This window comes from Chiloscyllium plagiosum, chromosome 9 (genome assembly GCF_004010195.1).
Source record: "Chiloscyllium plagiosum isolate BGI_BamShark_2017 chromosome 9, ASM401019v2, whole genome shotgun sequence".
Taxonomy (NCBI): Eukaryota; Metazoa; Chordata; class Chondrichthyes; order Orectolobiformes; family Hemiscylliidae; genus Chiloscyllium; species Chiloscyllium plagiosum.
In genome coordinates, this window is record NC_057718.1 from 91,092,286 (window position 1) to 91,107,172 (window position 14,887).

Genomic DNA, 14,887 nt, shown 5'->3' on the forward strand with positions numbered 1-14,887 from the left:
ATTGTTTTATTTCCCAAACCGTAAGTGAGCTGAGTGACACAAAGCAAAGCACGCGTTTATTAGTGGTTCTTGCTTCCCTCAGAAAATTTGAAGGAGAATTAACAAACTGTATGCTGGCTGTTGGGCCTGGGGTTAGAGCATTGATCATTATTATAGCAGCAGTCAGACTTTCCTATGTTTCCAGTGGCAACGAAACAAAAGCAGAATATCATGAATGATGGAAATATGAAGTGATCATGAAAAAACACGCTGGAAACACTTAGCAGACCTGGCAGCAGCTGTGCAGAGGGAGACTGAATCAAAGTTTCAGGTTTCACGTTGAAATGGCCTTTCATCAGAGGCCACCATGACCTAAAACATTGGGTCACCTGTACAGGAGATAATAGGAGCTAACCAGGCACTTAACTGGGCAGCAGCATGCCTTCTCTCAGATCAGGGGTTTATGTAAGGACAGGGTTTGGATCTCAGTGCGCACCTTCTTCCTGAGGGCCTTGGACCAAGGGGCCCACCTCCTGGATGCAGTGGACGCTTAAAGGCTTCCACTGGCAGACCGGGCAGCAAGGCCATTCATATTCCCTACCATGGACTTAATCAGAACAATGGCGGGAAGGCCCTTCCACTGGTAAAGTGGTGGAGACGTTAAATTGCACCTGCTAATGCTCTTTCTCTATACAGTGCTCCCTGACCTGTTGAGTGTTTCCAGCACATCTTTTTTGTCAAATCCTCATACGATTGCTATCTGTCAATGTCATTGCAAATCTCCTCAAGTTTATGGTCATAAGACAGAAGAGCAGAATTAGGCCATTCAGCCCATCGAGTCTGCTCTGCCATTCAATCATGGCTGATGTTTCTCAAAAGGGTCATCCTTTCACTATGTCCTCACGTTCTAGTCTCTCCTACTAGTGAAACCATCTGTTCCATGACCATTCTATCCAAGCCTCTCAGTATTCTGTCAGTTTCAATCAGGTCCCTTGTTCATCCTTCTAAAGTCCATTGAGTACAAACCCAGAGTTTAAACTAAATATAATGGTTAAATATAACACAATCCCATGATAGATCCTAATCCAAAGCATGAAAAGAGAAGTCAGGGAGCACTTATTTTCTGTGTGGCAGGTTGTTAAGGTTTGAGAAGCTGCTAGAGTAAGGTTTCATAAATGGTTCTATCAAGCAATTGGACAAATACCTGTAATATATAAAATGGGATGGAATAGTTCTCTCAGTAAGAAACCACCTCCTATATCAATAAATTATTGGTGTTGATATAATTAAGTTCTAGCAATCAAATTGTATAGTTCCATGTAAAATTCTATCCCTGGTTTTCCTGGCGTGGAGGACATGGAGATTTGAGTAAAGGCTGTTAGCACCAAATGTAAACTATTATAGTTGGGGTATTCCATTTGCACAATCAAACCTGAAGTCAGTGGGAATTGGGGGAGGGGGGAAATCTCCACTGGATCAGGTCCTACCTAGCACATGACTGTGGTGTTGGAGGTCAGACATCTCAGCCCCAGGGCATTGCTGCAGGAATTCCTCAGCATTGTTTCCCAAGCCTAACTGCTTCTTCAGCTACCTCACCATGACCTTGAGTTCCTTCACAAGGTCTGAAGTGGGGACATTTGCTGATATTTGCACAGGAGTCAATTACAGTCAGGTAAAATCAAAATACCGCAGATGCTGGAGATCTGAAATAAAGACCAAGCAGTGGAGAGAATTTGTGGAGGGAGAAACAGTGTTAGCATAGAGTTCCAGTGATTCATCTTCGGAACCCATCGATGAAGAGGAAGAAGAAGTCATATTAGATTTCACAGTAACTCTGTTTCTCTCTCCACAGATGCTGCCAAGCCTGCTGGGTTTCTCTAGCATTTTGTTTTTAATCACTGTTGCTCATAAAAGGAGAGAATTCATTTTTACATCAAACAAGGAACTGTTACTAAGGCTTGACCAACTTAACCAGCTGTCCCTTTTTGTGAAGAAGCATTTCCCAGTTTGAAGCAATACTCTGGTGTGCCACTGACACACCTTTGAGCACCCCCGATGTGATTGAGGTGACAAACAGAAACATATTCCCATAACAAGCGGAAATCATGATTTCATCCTGAAAGTACAGTGCATGCTATCACAAGAAGTAGATGAAAATCTTGGCTCTAATGAATCTATTGAATTGTACCCACAGGAAGGTTATATGGGGCTGATGACTTCCTGCCTATGCTGACCTATATAGTAGCCCAGTGTGACATGCCAGAGTTGGAGATTGAGATTGAATACATGATGGAATTGTTGGACCCATCACTACTGCATGGAGAAGGTACAAAGCAGCGTTATTATTCATGTTTTTGGAACACTGCTAACTGAATGGTTCACAATGACTCATTCATTTGACTCTACCTCTTTCAATGAAGTGGCAGCAAATCCTGTACAAAGGTTTATTTTGATGGTGACTGGTTGAATTATTCCACTCCCCGGGTCACACAGTGGATTGGCACAACTACACTGTGCCAGGAGTAGGACAGAGTTTGCTTCCGCAGTTACCTGAATGACCCATTCTGGTGCTGTTGGAATGAGCTGTTCTGCTTTCTCGAGGGAATGGGGGAATTGAAGCAGGTCAGCTTTTTTGTTTAATCATTTATTAAAAGTGGATGCCATCGTTACAGGTTTCCTCCTGTCTTCATTTTTAAACTGTGCAGAGCAGGGGTGGCCATGACAGGGGGGTCATCAGGAATGGAAAGTGTAGAGAAGGAAGTTTATTAGACTCATAGAGATGTACAGCACGCAAACAGACCCTTCGGTCCAACTTGTGCATGCCGACCCGATATCCTAAACAAATCTAGTCCTATTTGCCAGCACTTGGCCCATTTTCCCTCTAAACCTTTCCTATTCATGTACTCATAAAGATGCCTTTTAAATGTTGTAATTGTACCAGCCTCCACCACTTCCTCTGGCAGTTTATTCCATACATTCACCACCCTCTGTGTGAAAAAGTTGCCCTTTAGGTTCTTTGTAAAACTTTTCTCCTCTCCCCCTAAACCTATGTCCTCAAGTTCTGGACTCCCCCACCCAGGGGAAAAAAAAACAAGTCTACAAAAAAAAAATCATGCTCCTCATGATTTTATAAATCTCTATAAGGTCACCCCTCAGCCTTTGATGTTCCAGGGAAAACAGCCCCAACCTATTCAGCCTCTCCCCAAAGCTCAAGCCCTCCAACCCTGGCAACATCCTTGTCAATGTTTTCTGAACCCTTTCAAGTTTCGCAACATCTTTCCGATAGGAAGGAGACCAGAATTGGACACAATTACAAAAGTAGGAAGAAGTTATTATTGAAGACATATTTTAGTGGAGTCAGGAATACGTTGTCCTGTATAAACCAAAACAAGCTAAATCAGTTTATATCTCATTAAACTTGTTTTATTATTTACTTGAAAACAATAATAGGTTTGACGAGAATAAATGTTGAAATGAAAAACTAATTTTATTTTGCACGTGAATTGACTAACACAATTAACATCAAAATGAGTAAATTAATACAATGAAATATTTGGTATACATCCCTGGCTCTTAACTGGTATTTTGCTGGGAATGATTTTGTATTGGAACACTGTGTTTAATACGTCTGGTTACTGGAATTTTTATTGTTTAGATACAGGGAGTTCTCCTTCCTTCCCATTCTTGTCTGTACGCCAGTACATTGTCATTTATCTTACTTCCCAGTTAAATTCACGTAAATGAGAATTGGTGCCAAGTTCCAAACAAACTAATTAATTTTGAAATTATTTGTGGACAAGTTCATGTACATGCAGTTCGCAGGTATAAAATCGTGACTCTTCCTGACTTGAGAAGTGAGGTGATTTGGATCTGATGGTGTTAGCCTGCCTATAAAATGCTACCTATCTCTACAGAAGCCCAAGCCTGTTTGTCAGATTACAAGCTATGGTTCTAACTTGTCAGTAAATGGATTCCACTTGAAAATCTGATGGGTAATCCAAAAAAAGAAGTAAGGTCTAAATCCAGCCCCATGTATGAAACCTGGGAAATGATCTGAACCATTAAACTCTGTCAAGATATTGCCAGCACATCCAATCAGTGGATGAAGTAGGTCAGAGGAATGACTGAGACTCTGCATATAACGGGCTAAATTGTAGTTGAAACAATGCATTGCACTTTGAAACAGTTTGAATATTGATTGTTAGATCATTGACATTAATAGAAGTCTCAAGCAGCCAATCGCAGAACGACCAATCAGATCCCTAGAAATTCAAGCAAATGTAGCAGCCTTTGAAAAGAGGGAGGATGCAAGTTAACAAGTCACATCAGGAGTCTCCGGTCTTAGTGGTTTCTTCCCAAAACAACCTGGCTTTTCTCTTTTTGGATGCTGACTGTTTTGTTGTCAGTTGCCAGCTTTGCCTGTTTTTAATTAGTTTGTTTTAATTGATCAATCCAAGAACCATTTCTTAACAAACCCCAGCGTCAAATAATCTAACAACTTTCCCTTGACATTTGCCAGCATTACTCTCGTTGAGTCCCTCACCACCAATATCCTGTGGGGTCACCATGGACCTGAAGCTTAACTGGACTAGCCAGCTAAATACTGAGGCGACAAGGACAGCTCGGAGGTCGGGAATCCTGTAGCGAGTAATTTGCCTCTCGATTCCCCACAATCTGTCCATCACCTACAAGGGTCGAGAGCGTGGGGCTGGAAAAACACATCAGATCAGGCAGCATCGGAGCAGGAGAATCAACGTTTCGGTCATAAGCCCTTCATCAGGAATGAGGCTTGTGGGCCAAGGGGGTGCTGAGAGGTAAATGGATGGGGTTGGGGGGAGGTAGCTGGGAAAGCGATAGGTGGATGAAGGTGAGGGAGAAGGTGATAGGTCAGTGGAGGCAGTGATGGATGGGTCCGGAGGGCGGGGCCGAGTTGGAGGCTTGGGCTGGGATAATGTGGGGGGAGGGGAAATGAGGAAGCTGTTAAAATCCACATTTATCCCGTGTGGTTGCAGGGTCCCACGGCAGAATATGAGGTGTTCCTCCTCCAGGCGTCAGGTGGTAACGATTTGGCAGTGGAAGAGGCCCAGGACCTGCATGGCCTTGACAGAGCTGGAGGGGGAGTTGAAGTGTTCAGCCACAGGGCGGTGAGGTTGGTGGGTGTGGGTGTCCCAGCGATGTTCTCTGAAACGATCTGCAAGCAATGTCCTGTCTCCCCGATGTAGAGGAGACCACACCATCTATAGGACACAATTTAGGAGTTTGACGAAGTACTCCCCGCTTACCAGGTTCTGTGCAACTCTGTCAACACTCAAGAAGTTTGTCACTAACTAAGGAAAAGCAGCGTGCTTTTTTTGAAACCCTATCATATGACCTTAAGCATCTACTCCTTCCACTGCTACTGTACAATACCACAGCGGTTGCACCGTGACATACATGATGCACTGCAGCAGCTTGCCAGGATTTTTCAAAGGCACCTTGCACACCCATGATATTCATTGCTTAGAAAAACAGGGATAACAGTTGGTTGACTGCCCACAGCCAGTATGTCCTCTTTCAACTCACGTAGCATCCTGACTTGGAACTATACCAGTGCTTATACACTGCAGGGTCAAACCCAAATCCCAACAGCACTGTCCAGTCACTCTCAACCCCATGCAGTGTGTTAGTTCAAGAAGATAGTTTTCCACCATCATCCCAAGGGCAAGGAATATCCACTTTGCCAGTGGTGCCCACGTCCCAGGGATAAAAAAATCGTCTGCAATTGTAAGGTAACAGTTATTGAAGAAGGAAAGCTGCTTTCGAACCTTTGTTCCAGTGCACACCACTGCCCCTCATCTCTACTCAGACCCACCCACCCCATCCCCAAAACCTTTAGCATGGCTGAGGTGAAAATGATGATAGCTGGTCATTTTTAAGCAGAGGTTCCTGTACACCAAATGTGCCATTATACTCAAAAGGAAATTCAACAAGATTTGAAATTTATATTTATGCTTAGCATCTAAAAGCTTTGATCAAACTCTGTCATCTGTTATAGTATTGCATTAATTGACTCAATGACTAGCTTTGTTTGACAGTGCTCTTTGGGGTGCAAGTTGTTGGTTGTATATTGGCTGCTGGCCATACCTAAACCCTAGCCATCGCCTAGATCCTGTTCATATAAATCCTCCTGTTGCTTTGCTCTGTCTAGGTGGCTATTATCTGACCAGTGTCTATGGAGCCCTCTCACTAATAAAGAATTTCCAAGAGGACCAGGCGGCCAAGTTATTGAGCTCACAAACCAGGAATACTCTAAACCAGTGGCACAAGAGAAGGACCGCAGACAGCAGAACAGCTCCTTCAGTTGAAGACTTCCAAGTACGTCACTTTGGGCAAAATGCATGATGGATATTGATTGGAGTGCATTTTACAAATTAAATCCATAGCACAAAGTTCTTTTAGTTTTGAAAGAAACAAGTATTCCAGAACAGAGAGTGGTGCTGGAAAGGCACAGCCGGTCAGGCAGCATCTGAGGAGCAGGAGAATCGACATTTCAGGCATAAAAACCCTTCATCTGGAAACCCTTCCTGATCAAGGGTTTATGCCTGAAATGTCGATTTTCCTGCTCCTCGGATGCTGCCTGACCGGCTGTGCTTTTCCGGTATCACACTCTCAACTCTGATCCAGCATCTGCAGTCCTCACTTTCTCCAAGTACTCCATAACACCCTGTCATTTTACTGAGATGACTTACCATGTGTATGTCTCATGTGATTTATTCCAGTTTACATTGTTTTATCACACATTGATGTTCTCCAGTCTTTTCCAACACTGCACACCCAACTCCATGTATTGAAATTTGGGAAGAGCAGCCTTTAACATTTAGTGAATTCATAAATGTTAAATGGAACGCTATGGTATAGATTGAGCATGTTAATAGATCTCCTAGCTATACTATTTAAAGAAGCTGAAAACATATACCTTATGGAATAGTCCTTGTGGATTCAATGATCCAATGGAACTTGGATTACTATAGTCCACCTACTTGTTATCAAATAGTTTAACTGGACACAAAGGATTTGGATGTGGAAGTGGGACAATTCTCAATACGGATGACTACCAGGTAACCTGTACAGTAGTCTTTTCATGCTTCAAGGTATTTGCTAATAGAGTGTTTCACTTGTGAAGTTTGTAGCTACAATCAAATCCAAAGTGGTTTATAAGCAATCAAATATAGTTTTCGATAAGCTGCAACCTTATACCTACAAAGTGCCATTCAATAACGACTCCCTTTCTTTTCTCCTTTTATCCCGATCTGTACAGAACTACCTGCGCGTGGCCTTCAACAACACGACAAGTGGCTGCACAGCCAAGACCTTACTGGTAAGACCATTTACGACAACAGAGGAGCTGTGTGACCTCTGTGCTGCCAAATTCCAAGTTCAGGACACTGAGAACTACAGCCTCTTCCTCCTTATTAATGACACCTGGCAGCAGTTGGCTCCTGATACCTTCCCGCAGAAAATCAAGGCAGAGTTGCATAGTAGGCCTCAGTCCCAGATGTTTTACTTTGTCTACAAGCGCCTTCACAATGACCTTCCCAGCAATGCCCTTGAGCACAGCAACGCGGCTTCGGAAGAATGCAGCGTCACATCTTAAATGATGAGGCCTATTCCCTCCTTTGCTATCGTCGGGCATCTTGGACGTTGTTTCAGCTTTATTTTAATTAACTTTTATAGCATGCCAGGGATGTGTATTCTTACAACCCAGTAAACCTTCATAGGTAAACCATTGCTGATGCGCTTGGAGCTGGGTATGTGTGTGTATGTGTAACACCTTGCCCAAGGCACAGCTGGTTATTGGGGTTTTGCATTGTATTGCAACAGATATTCACTCTGTGCGTGACAAAGTCCAGTCAGATGCAATGCATCAGTGAGAACTGTCACAGTAGCTGGATGATTTGCATCCTACTCTTAAAAGACTAAAACAGTGGGAATAAAATCAGTTTGGGCGCAGGCTGCATAAATGGTTTTATGTTTATAGGAAGACTGTGTTTCTGTGGATCCCAGAGACATTAATTTGGTAGCAGTTGCTGGTTAACTGAAATTTTTTTTTAAAAGTTATTTTTTTAAGCCAGAAATGATTATTCTTGTAAACATCTGGGCATATAATTGAAACAAGTGTTGGATTTTTTTTTTAGGTTTTTTTTAATTATTCACACACTATGTTGATCAATTATTTTTTATTTTGAGCATCAGGTATTTGCTTGATAAATGAAATTGTTTGTCCGAATCATTTACAACACCGCCGTTGTACTGTTGTGTAATATACTGCTGCAATGTTTCCTGGTCAGCAGCACCATCTGTGCCCTTTTAGTCAGCTCCAAATGAGATGCAACACCTCCGAGTCAAATATTCAGTGATGTGGACTGTGTAGGCATATTCATCAGTGTCCAAACCCACACAATCTTTTCATACGCAAATAATGCGGCCAGTTCTAGGCACCACCTATTAATAAGGATGGCCCGGCCTCCAAGAGAGCGTGGAAGACATTTGCTGGAAGGTTACAAGGGATGTGGGAGTTTAACTTTGTGAAGGGACTAGAGACACTGCAATCATTCTTTTTCAAGCAGGAAAGGTTAAAGAGGGAAATTGATGGGAGGTGCTCGAGAACGCAAAGGGCTGATGAGAAGAGAGCACATCGAGAGGCAGAGCGGTTTAGTAAACAGGCCCCACAGTTAAACTTGGTGAGAGGACACCGAGGCAACATGAAGGCACAAGAAATTACTCAGCAAGTTGTTCTGATCTGGAATCAACTGGTTAATCGAGTGAAGCAAAGAGATCCAACAGAAACTGGATGACAAGGAAACTGGAAAGATTTTACAGGACAAATAGGAGAGGAATGGGACCAATTGGGTAGCTCTTTAAAAGGGCTAGTGCAGGCTGAATGACCTCATCCCTCCTGTGAAATTCTACAATTTTGTGAAATAGTTTGAAGAGATCCAGTGGTGTAGGAAATGGTGAAATAGTGGGAGTTAAGGAATGTTGTTGAACTAGAATTGTGCTCTGTATCCAGCGTGCACAGTGTCTGAGTGGGGAGAACTTGTTCAATGAAGCTGAATACTCAACATAATGAGTTTTGCACTTCTGAGAATTATCTGTCCCTCCCCTTATTGAGGACCAAATAAAAGTTATTGTTCTGGCCTCCCAGTGCAGGAAAGAGCTCTAGTGTTATAGTTAAAAGTGGGCAATGGAAAGTTGAAAGAGAGGGAGAGACAGCAAGCAGTAGTAAAGGGAAATGAAGAGACATTGGATTATAGCAAGGGCGAATGTGGAGTGGCCTGGTCGTATTGAAGGTAAACCTGACCGTATAATTCTTGGTTTAGTCACCATTTCATCATCAATTAAATCCAACCACCCATTCTCAATTGAGCTGTCAGATGGTGAGCAGGCTTGGAAAGAAATATTGATTTTTTTTTTTACTGTGTTTGTGTTTAGTTGCTACAACGTTGTGTTTACATTACTGTATCTTCACTGCACTCAATTGTCACTTAAACATTCCATGCTAGCTTTTATTACAGTGAGATTACCTTGTAACTAATCCACTTGATGCCCTGTGGAACATAGCATCTCTGTCACTCCTTGCATTTTGCATCTGTAATTTTGAGGGCCCACTTTGGCAAGCTGTCCTTTGATGGTTTTGCATGAATATTTTCTGAAATGCCACGGAAGCACTCCAGCTTTTCAGGTCTTTGTTGTCGGAGCAGTGCTTTTTAATCCGCTGAGATTTGTGTTGGAATCCAGTCCAGGATTGGGCTGCTCTCCCTCACTGGGCACTCCGGCTCCAACAATTACATGATTTTAAGGCAGTGGCTCAATTGCACAAAACTGCGAACAGATTGCAATTACGCTGATGGTCTCACTGGAGTAGCATTGAGGATGGTGAATGGGAATTGAAAGTCTTCACACTGGCGCGACACAGGCACTGTTCTGACACTTGAATCGGAACGCAGAGCAGTTTTCAAAGTCCTCTCTGCTGGGGCATTCAACAGGAGCAGAGTCTCTGAAGTAAATTGTCCAGCCTGAGCGGCACCTGTTCCAGACAAGCCCAGGGCTAAATTCTAGTACCAGTGGTGGCAGCAGGAAAATCAGGAGCAGGTGCAAGTCTGTAACAACTGAGATGTCAGGACTTTATCAAATAATGAGTAGGAGGACTTGCCTGAAGTGTAGATCCTTTGAGTGGAGTGGGTTATGTGCAGGGAGGAAGTGAGCGAAACACGTACTTTAAAATAAAGTGGCCCACATTGGAGATCTTTGCAGTCCAAAGGATCCTTTGCCACTGTGATTTTGAGAACCATCATCCCTCAGTGCCACCCATTTCTGATCGATTGCCCCTGCACGTTGGCCCACACAGCAAGCACAGCCTCTGCTTGGAGAGACAGCGGGTCAGCCGTGCCCCCACCAAACCCATTAAATGTGGGTCAGGATGACTTATCCCTTCTGCGCATGCCAGCAGGCTATGCCCCTTCAGAAAGTCACTGGGCAGCATAAAAAGGCTTATAGCTTGCCAACTGTTCTTTTCACCTGATCACAGAATACTCAGTCCCCAGGCACATGGGTTAGAAAATGGAGCCTATTGTGCTAGGAGAGGTTTGTACGCTACCTGAACTGAGTGCCCTTTGAAAGCATTTCTGGCATTAAAACCTTCTGAATGGCTATAAACAATGCAGGGAACACCCATTGGCCAGTTTCTCGTCTCTATATCTTAGATTTATAATAATGATGGGGAGATCTGAAGAAAAGACAATGAAGCAAATTGAAGCTGAGGGGAAATAGAAAGCCACTGAACAACGTGGGGTGGGGGTGGAAACTGATCTTCTCCAGAGATATCTTGAGGTGGATAAGGCAGTCAAGAAAGCATAGAGCACACTTGCCTTCATCAGCTGGGGTATCAAATATAAAAGTTGGCAAGTTATGTTTCAGCTTTAGTACAAAACTTCAGTTAGGCCACATTTGGAATATTGCATGCAATTCTGGTCAGCAACTACCAGAAGGATGTGGATGCTTTGGAGAGGGTGCAGAGAAGGATGTTGTCTCATCTGGAGGGTTTTAGTTATGAGGGGACGTTGGATAAACTTAGATTATTTTCCCTGGAAAGACAGAGACTGTGAGGGGCGAACTCATAGAGGTCTACAAAATTATGGGAGGCAGAAATAAGTCAGAGTTTTTTCCCCAAGGGTGGAAAGGTCAACTACAGGAGGGCGCAGATTCAGGGTGAGAGGAGGAAAGTTGAGGGGACAAATACAAAGGAAAATGTTTCACCCAGAGGGTGGTGGGTGCCTGGAATGCACTGCCAGTGGAGGTGGTGGACGCAGGCATGTTAGCAATGTTTACCGCGTAACTTGATAAATACATGAACGAGAAGCAAACAGAGGGCAACACCTAGTGGGTCTAAATAACGTTTAGGAATCGGTGCAAGCTTGGCGGACCAGAGGGCCTGTTCCTGTGCTGTGTTGTATTGCATTATATTGGCATGAAGTGGCCAGTCCACATCCAGCCCAAGAACAGTGTCAGTGCAATCTGTGTTTGGTTTTTTTTTAATCTATTAAACTGTAGATTTGTCATTGCACCAAAGATGAACCTCCAAATGCAACATGGTTTAAATCCAGACTCTAAACTGAGGGAAGTCTTGGGACCTATGAGACTTTTCACAGAGACCACATATGCCAGTGTAAACAATCCAGCCCTGAATTGCATGTTTCGGGTTTTGTTTTTCCTGTCTCTCCGGCCTCTTGAGAACCACTGCATTGGTGTCTTGATTTCAATTTTTGAATTTAAATCCCCTGGTCTTTCTTAATTCCAGAAAATAGCTTACTTAAAATGATGTTGCTGATTTGGTTGACATAGTCATCCCTCTTAGAAAATGCAGCTGTCTGGCCCAGTAAGATGCTGCATTCCTCAGTGTGAGGACCATCCTGATGTTGCTAGTGGCTGTGATATTGACAAAACCGTAGTTGCGGTGAGTTCGTGCTTTTCTCATATGAGCTGCATTTGATATTGTTCTGGGTTCCTTTAGAAACTGCCTGTTGTGGAGTGGCAAAATAACTTTGGCAGGGGTCAAGGTTCCAAATGACGTCCTTTGAGTTTCACTGTATCATTCCACAATTCCAAGCCATAAGCCACGTCCTGGTTTCATGCTCCAGTACTTGTTCGAAAACGCCTCTGTATTACATGATGCAATAGCATATTCACAACCACTGGTAAACCAAATCCTCTGTTGTAGTGATGCAGATGAACCACATTCTCTGCATTAACTTGTGCAGAGCAAAAATTGCCAATTACCAGTCTTAAGAACAGGTTATACTACTGCGTATAATGGGAACAAATTGTACCCTGGGAATTGCTTACATACAATTTACATGTGAGTAGATTGCCTTTTTAATGATATGGCATTTGTGATTTTTGTATGTAGTTTAGAACAGTATTAAGAATTTGTATACTGGTATGGCAGTAATATTTTGGGTCCACTCCAAGATACCACTATACTTTATTAGCTTACTGCCTGTACTCTGTACAATTGAAACATTGTATGTCGCACGTAATAAAAATCAACTTTTCAGTAATATATTTGTGAATTATTCAAAACTTGTCGTAAATTTTATTTATCATTTCTTTGCGCTGATGTATGGAGCAGTTTCGTCAGTACAGTTCCATGGGGTGAATATTTCTATTTCTTACCTAAGTATCATTTTCAGGGAGTTTTGTGGAGGATTTCTAGCCAAAGTCCACGGCATATTTTCTCACACAATTTCCCTCAAATTATGTATTCTGACTCCTGGGCTTCACATCATGGCTGCCATATTTAAACGCGAGTTACACACAACTTCAAAGGCCGCAGGTCAGGAACTGCCCTCCCTAATCTACTACTCTGCCAATTTGTGAACAATGTTACAGAAAGGTGGCACCTCGCTTCAGAGAAAAGGATGTAGAGGTGCTTGGGACTGGGTGATGGAGGGAAGGGCCATCCTTTTTCCTGCACAGCACCAGACACAGCCAGCCCAGACCCAGAGAGCAGCCCTGGTCAGTGAAATGCACAAGAGTGCAGGAAGAAAATTATTACAAGGGTAAGTTGCACCATCTCTTTTCTCACACTCAATCTAACCCTGCCACTGCGCAGTAGCATCATCAAGGCTCATGGTCTATTGCTCTCATCATTGCATGTAGCATCTCAACTCAATGGTTCTCACCCATTTCATTCTCCTAAACAACTAATCCTTCCTGTGCTCCCTACTAGCTCAACTGGGACACCTCATCACCACTAATGCTTCTATATCACCACGAACAGTTCGTTCTTGCACTTCCATGTCATTCTCCTTTTGTCTTATTATAGAAAAAAGTGCCCCTTACCTGGGCTGAAAGGGGCAAGACAGGCAGTGATGTGGCTGCTTATTGTTAGTAATGGGATATTATTTGCCACCAATACTATTGATAGGATAGCAAAATCCCATCCCCAGACTTTCCACTAGACTGCATGAACAGCCTCCTGAGCAATCGTTCTGAAGAAGGGCCACTGGACTTGAAATATTAACTCTACTTTCTCTCCAAGATGCTGCCAGACCTGCTATTTCTTTTTTGCTTCTGATGAGCCCCTTGGATGTTTACTGCTCAAGTGCCCCAGTACTGACTGGAGAGCTCATCCCCCTCCTCTTGGTGCGGACAGCCAGGACTAATTGCGGTTGTAAAGTCTTGGAGGACTAAACATAGAGAATGTTCCCTAAGCCTTCAAGTCTATGCCAGTCAAAACTAACTATTCTAATCCTATTTTCCAGCTGTGGGACTGGCTGTGGACCATTCCCCAGATCCTGGTCACACCGAGTGCCTGACTGACCAGGGCCAACAATCTGAACCAATAGTGGATGATGAGTGTTAAATATGTATTCATGCATGTATGCAGGAGAGATATCCCAAAAAGACTTGCAGCTCAAATGTCGTTGCAATCATAAAGATTTCGTATTATTTTTACAGAGAACAAGCTTCCAACTGACTATTCTGACAGGTAATAATTTCCTGTAATCGAAAGGTTTATTCACCCCATCTACACCCTAATCTGTGAGTGCATGACTGTATCATCAAATCATATTCAAACTGACACAGGGGAGTATAACCCAATCATATTCAAACTACTGCATGTGATTGTATTAACCAATCATATCATTGTATGTTTACATCTCAAGCTGTTGGTACATACTTTGTGATTCCAGGAAACTTGCACTGTTTGATTTCCCCCTTTCAGTCCCTCATAGTTCCTCTATTGTCTGTTTCCCTTTGACTCTAATTACCGTTTGAAATGGCCTGGAGAGATATTCAGTTCAAGGACGGTTAGGAATATGCAGCAAACACAGGAATGAAAAAGCTTGTTGAGAAACATCAAATTAGATTTATTTAATATTGTGACTTGTACCCAGGGTACAGTGAAAAGTGGATAATGTCACCAAGTTCTTCCACCATCTTGGATTACTGAATGAATGGTAAAACGCAGAATACATTTATTTTAAATTGATCTACTAACACCGAAACAGCTTCAAAGGTTCGTCTTTCTCTCTCTGTAGACTTCACCCTCTCTGATGGTCATCACCATCCAACATCCCCAGAGTCCTGGTAACGTGCCCCTTTTCTGCCGCCACTAGTGCCAATTGCTTCCACATCCGTTGCCTACAAGCTGCGTGGGTCCTGCTGCCTTCTCCAATGTTGACATTGACTGGCGGCTCCTGGCTCCGAGTCGATCGACGGTGTCCTGGCTCGTCTTCTGGTGTGGAAACCGGAGATGGAACAGGGATGGAGATACGGAGGGCCGCATGCCTCCAGTAGGAAAACATCAGGATAATGCCCCAGGGCAACCAAAATCATAAATAAAAACTAACAAAGCTACTGAACT

At 43.2% G+C, this 14,887-nt stretch overlaps 1 protein-coding gene across 4 annotated transcripts in view; it reads left to right on the top strand.

The window, feature by feature from the left end:
• Positions 1-10,951, top strand: part of LOC122553052 (ras and Rab interactor 2-like) — a 159,106-nt gene extending 148,155 nt beyond the window's left edge. For all 4 annotated transcript variants that reach the window (XM_043696521.1, XM_043696520.1, XM_043696522.1 and 1 more), the window contains 3 exons: positions 2,174-2,305; positions 6,167-6,333; positions 7,277-10,951. In XM_043696521.1, coding sequence (XP_043552456.1) covers positions 2,174-2,305; positions 6,167-6,333; positions 7,277-7,612 — 635 coding nt within the window. In that variant the 3' untranslated portion in view covers positions 7,613-10,951. The remainder of the gene's footprint in view (positions 1-2,173; positions 2,306-6,166; positions 6,334-7,276) is intronic.
• Positions 10,952-14,887: the final 3,936 nt, after the last annotated feature.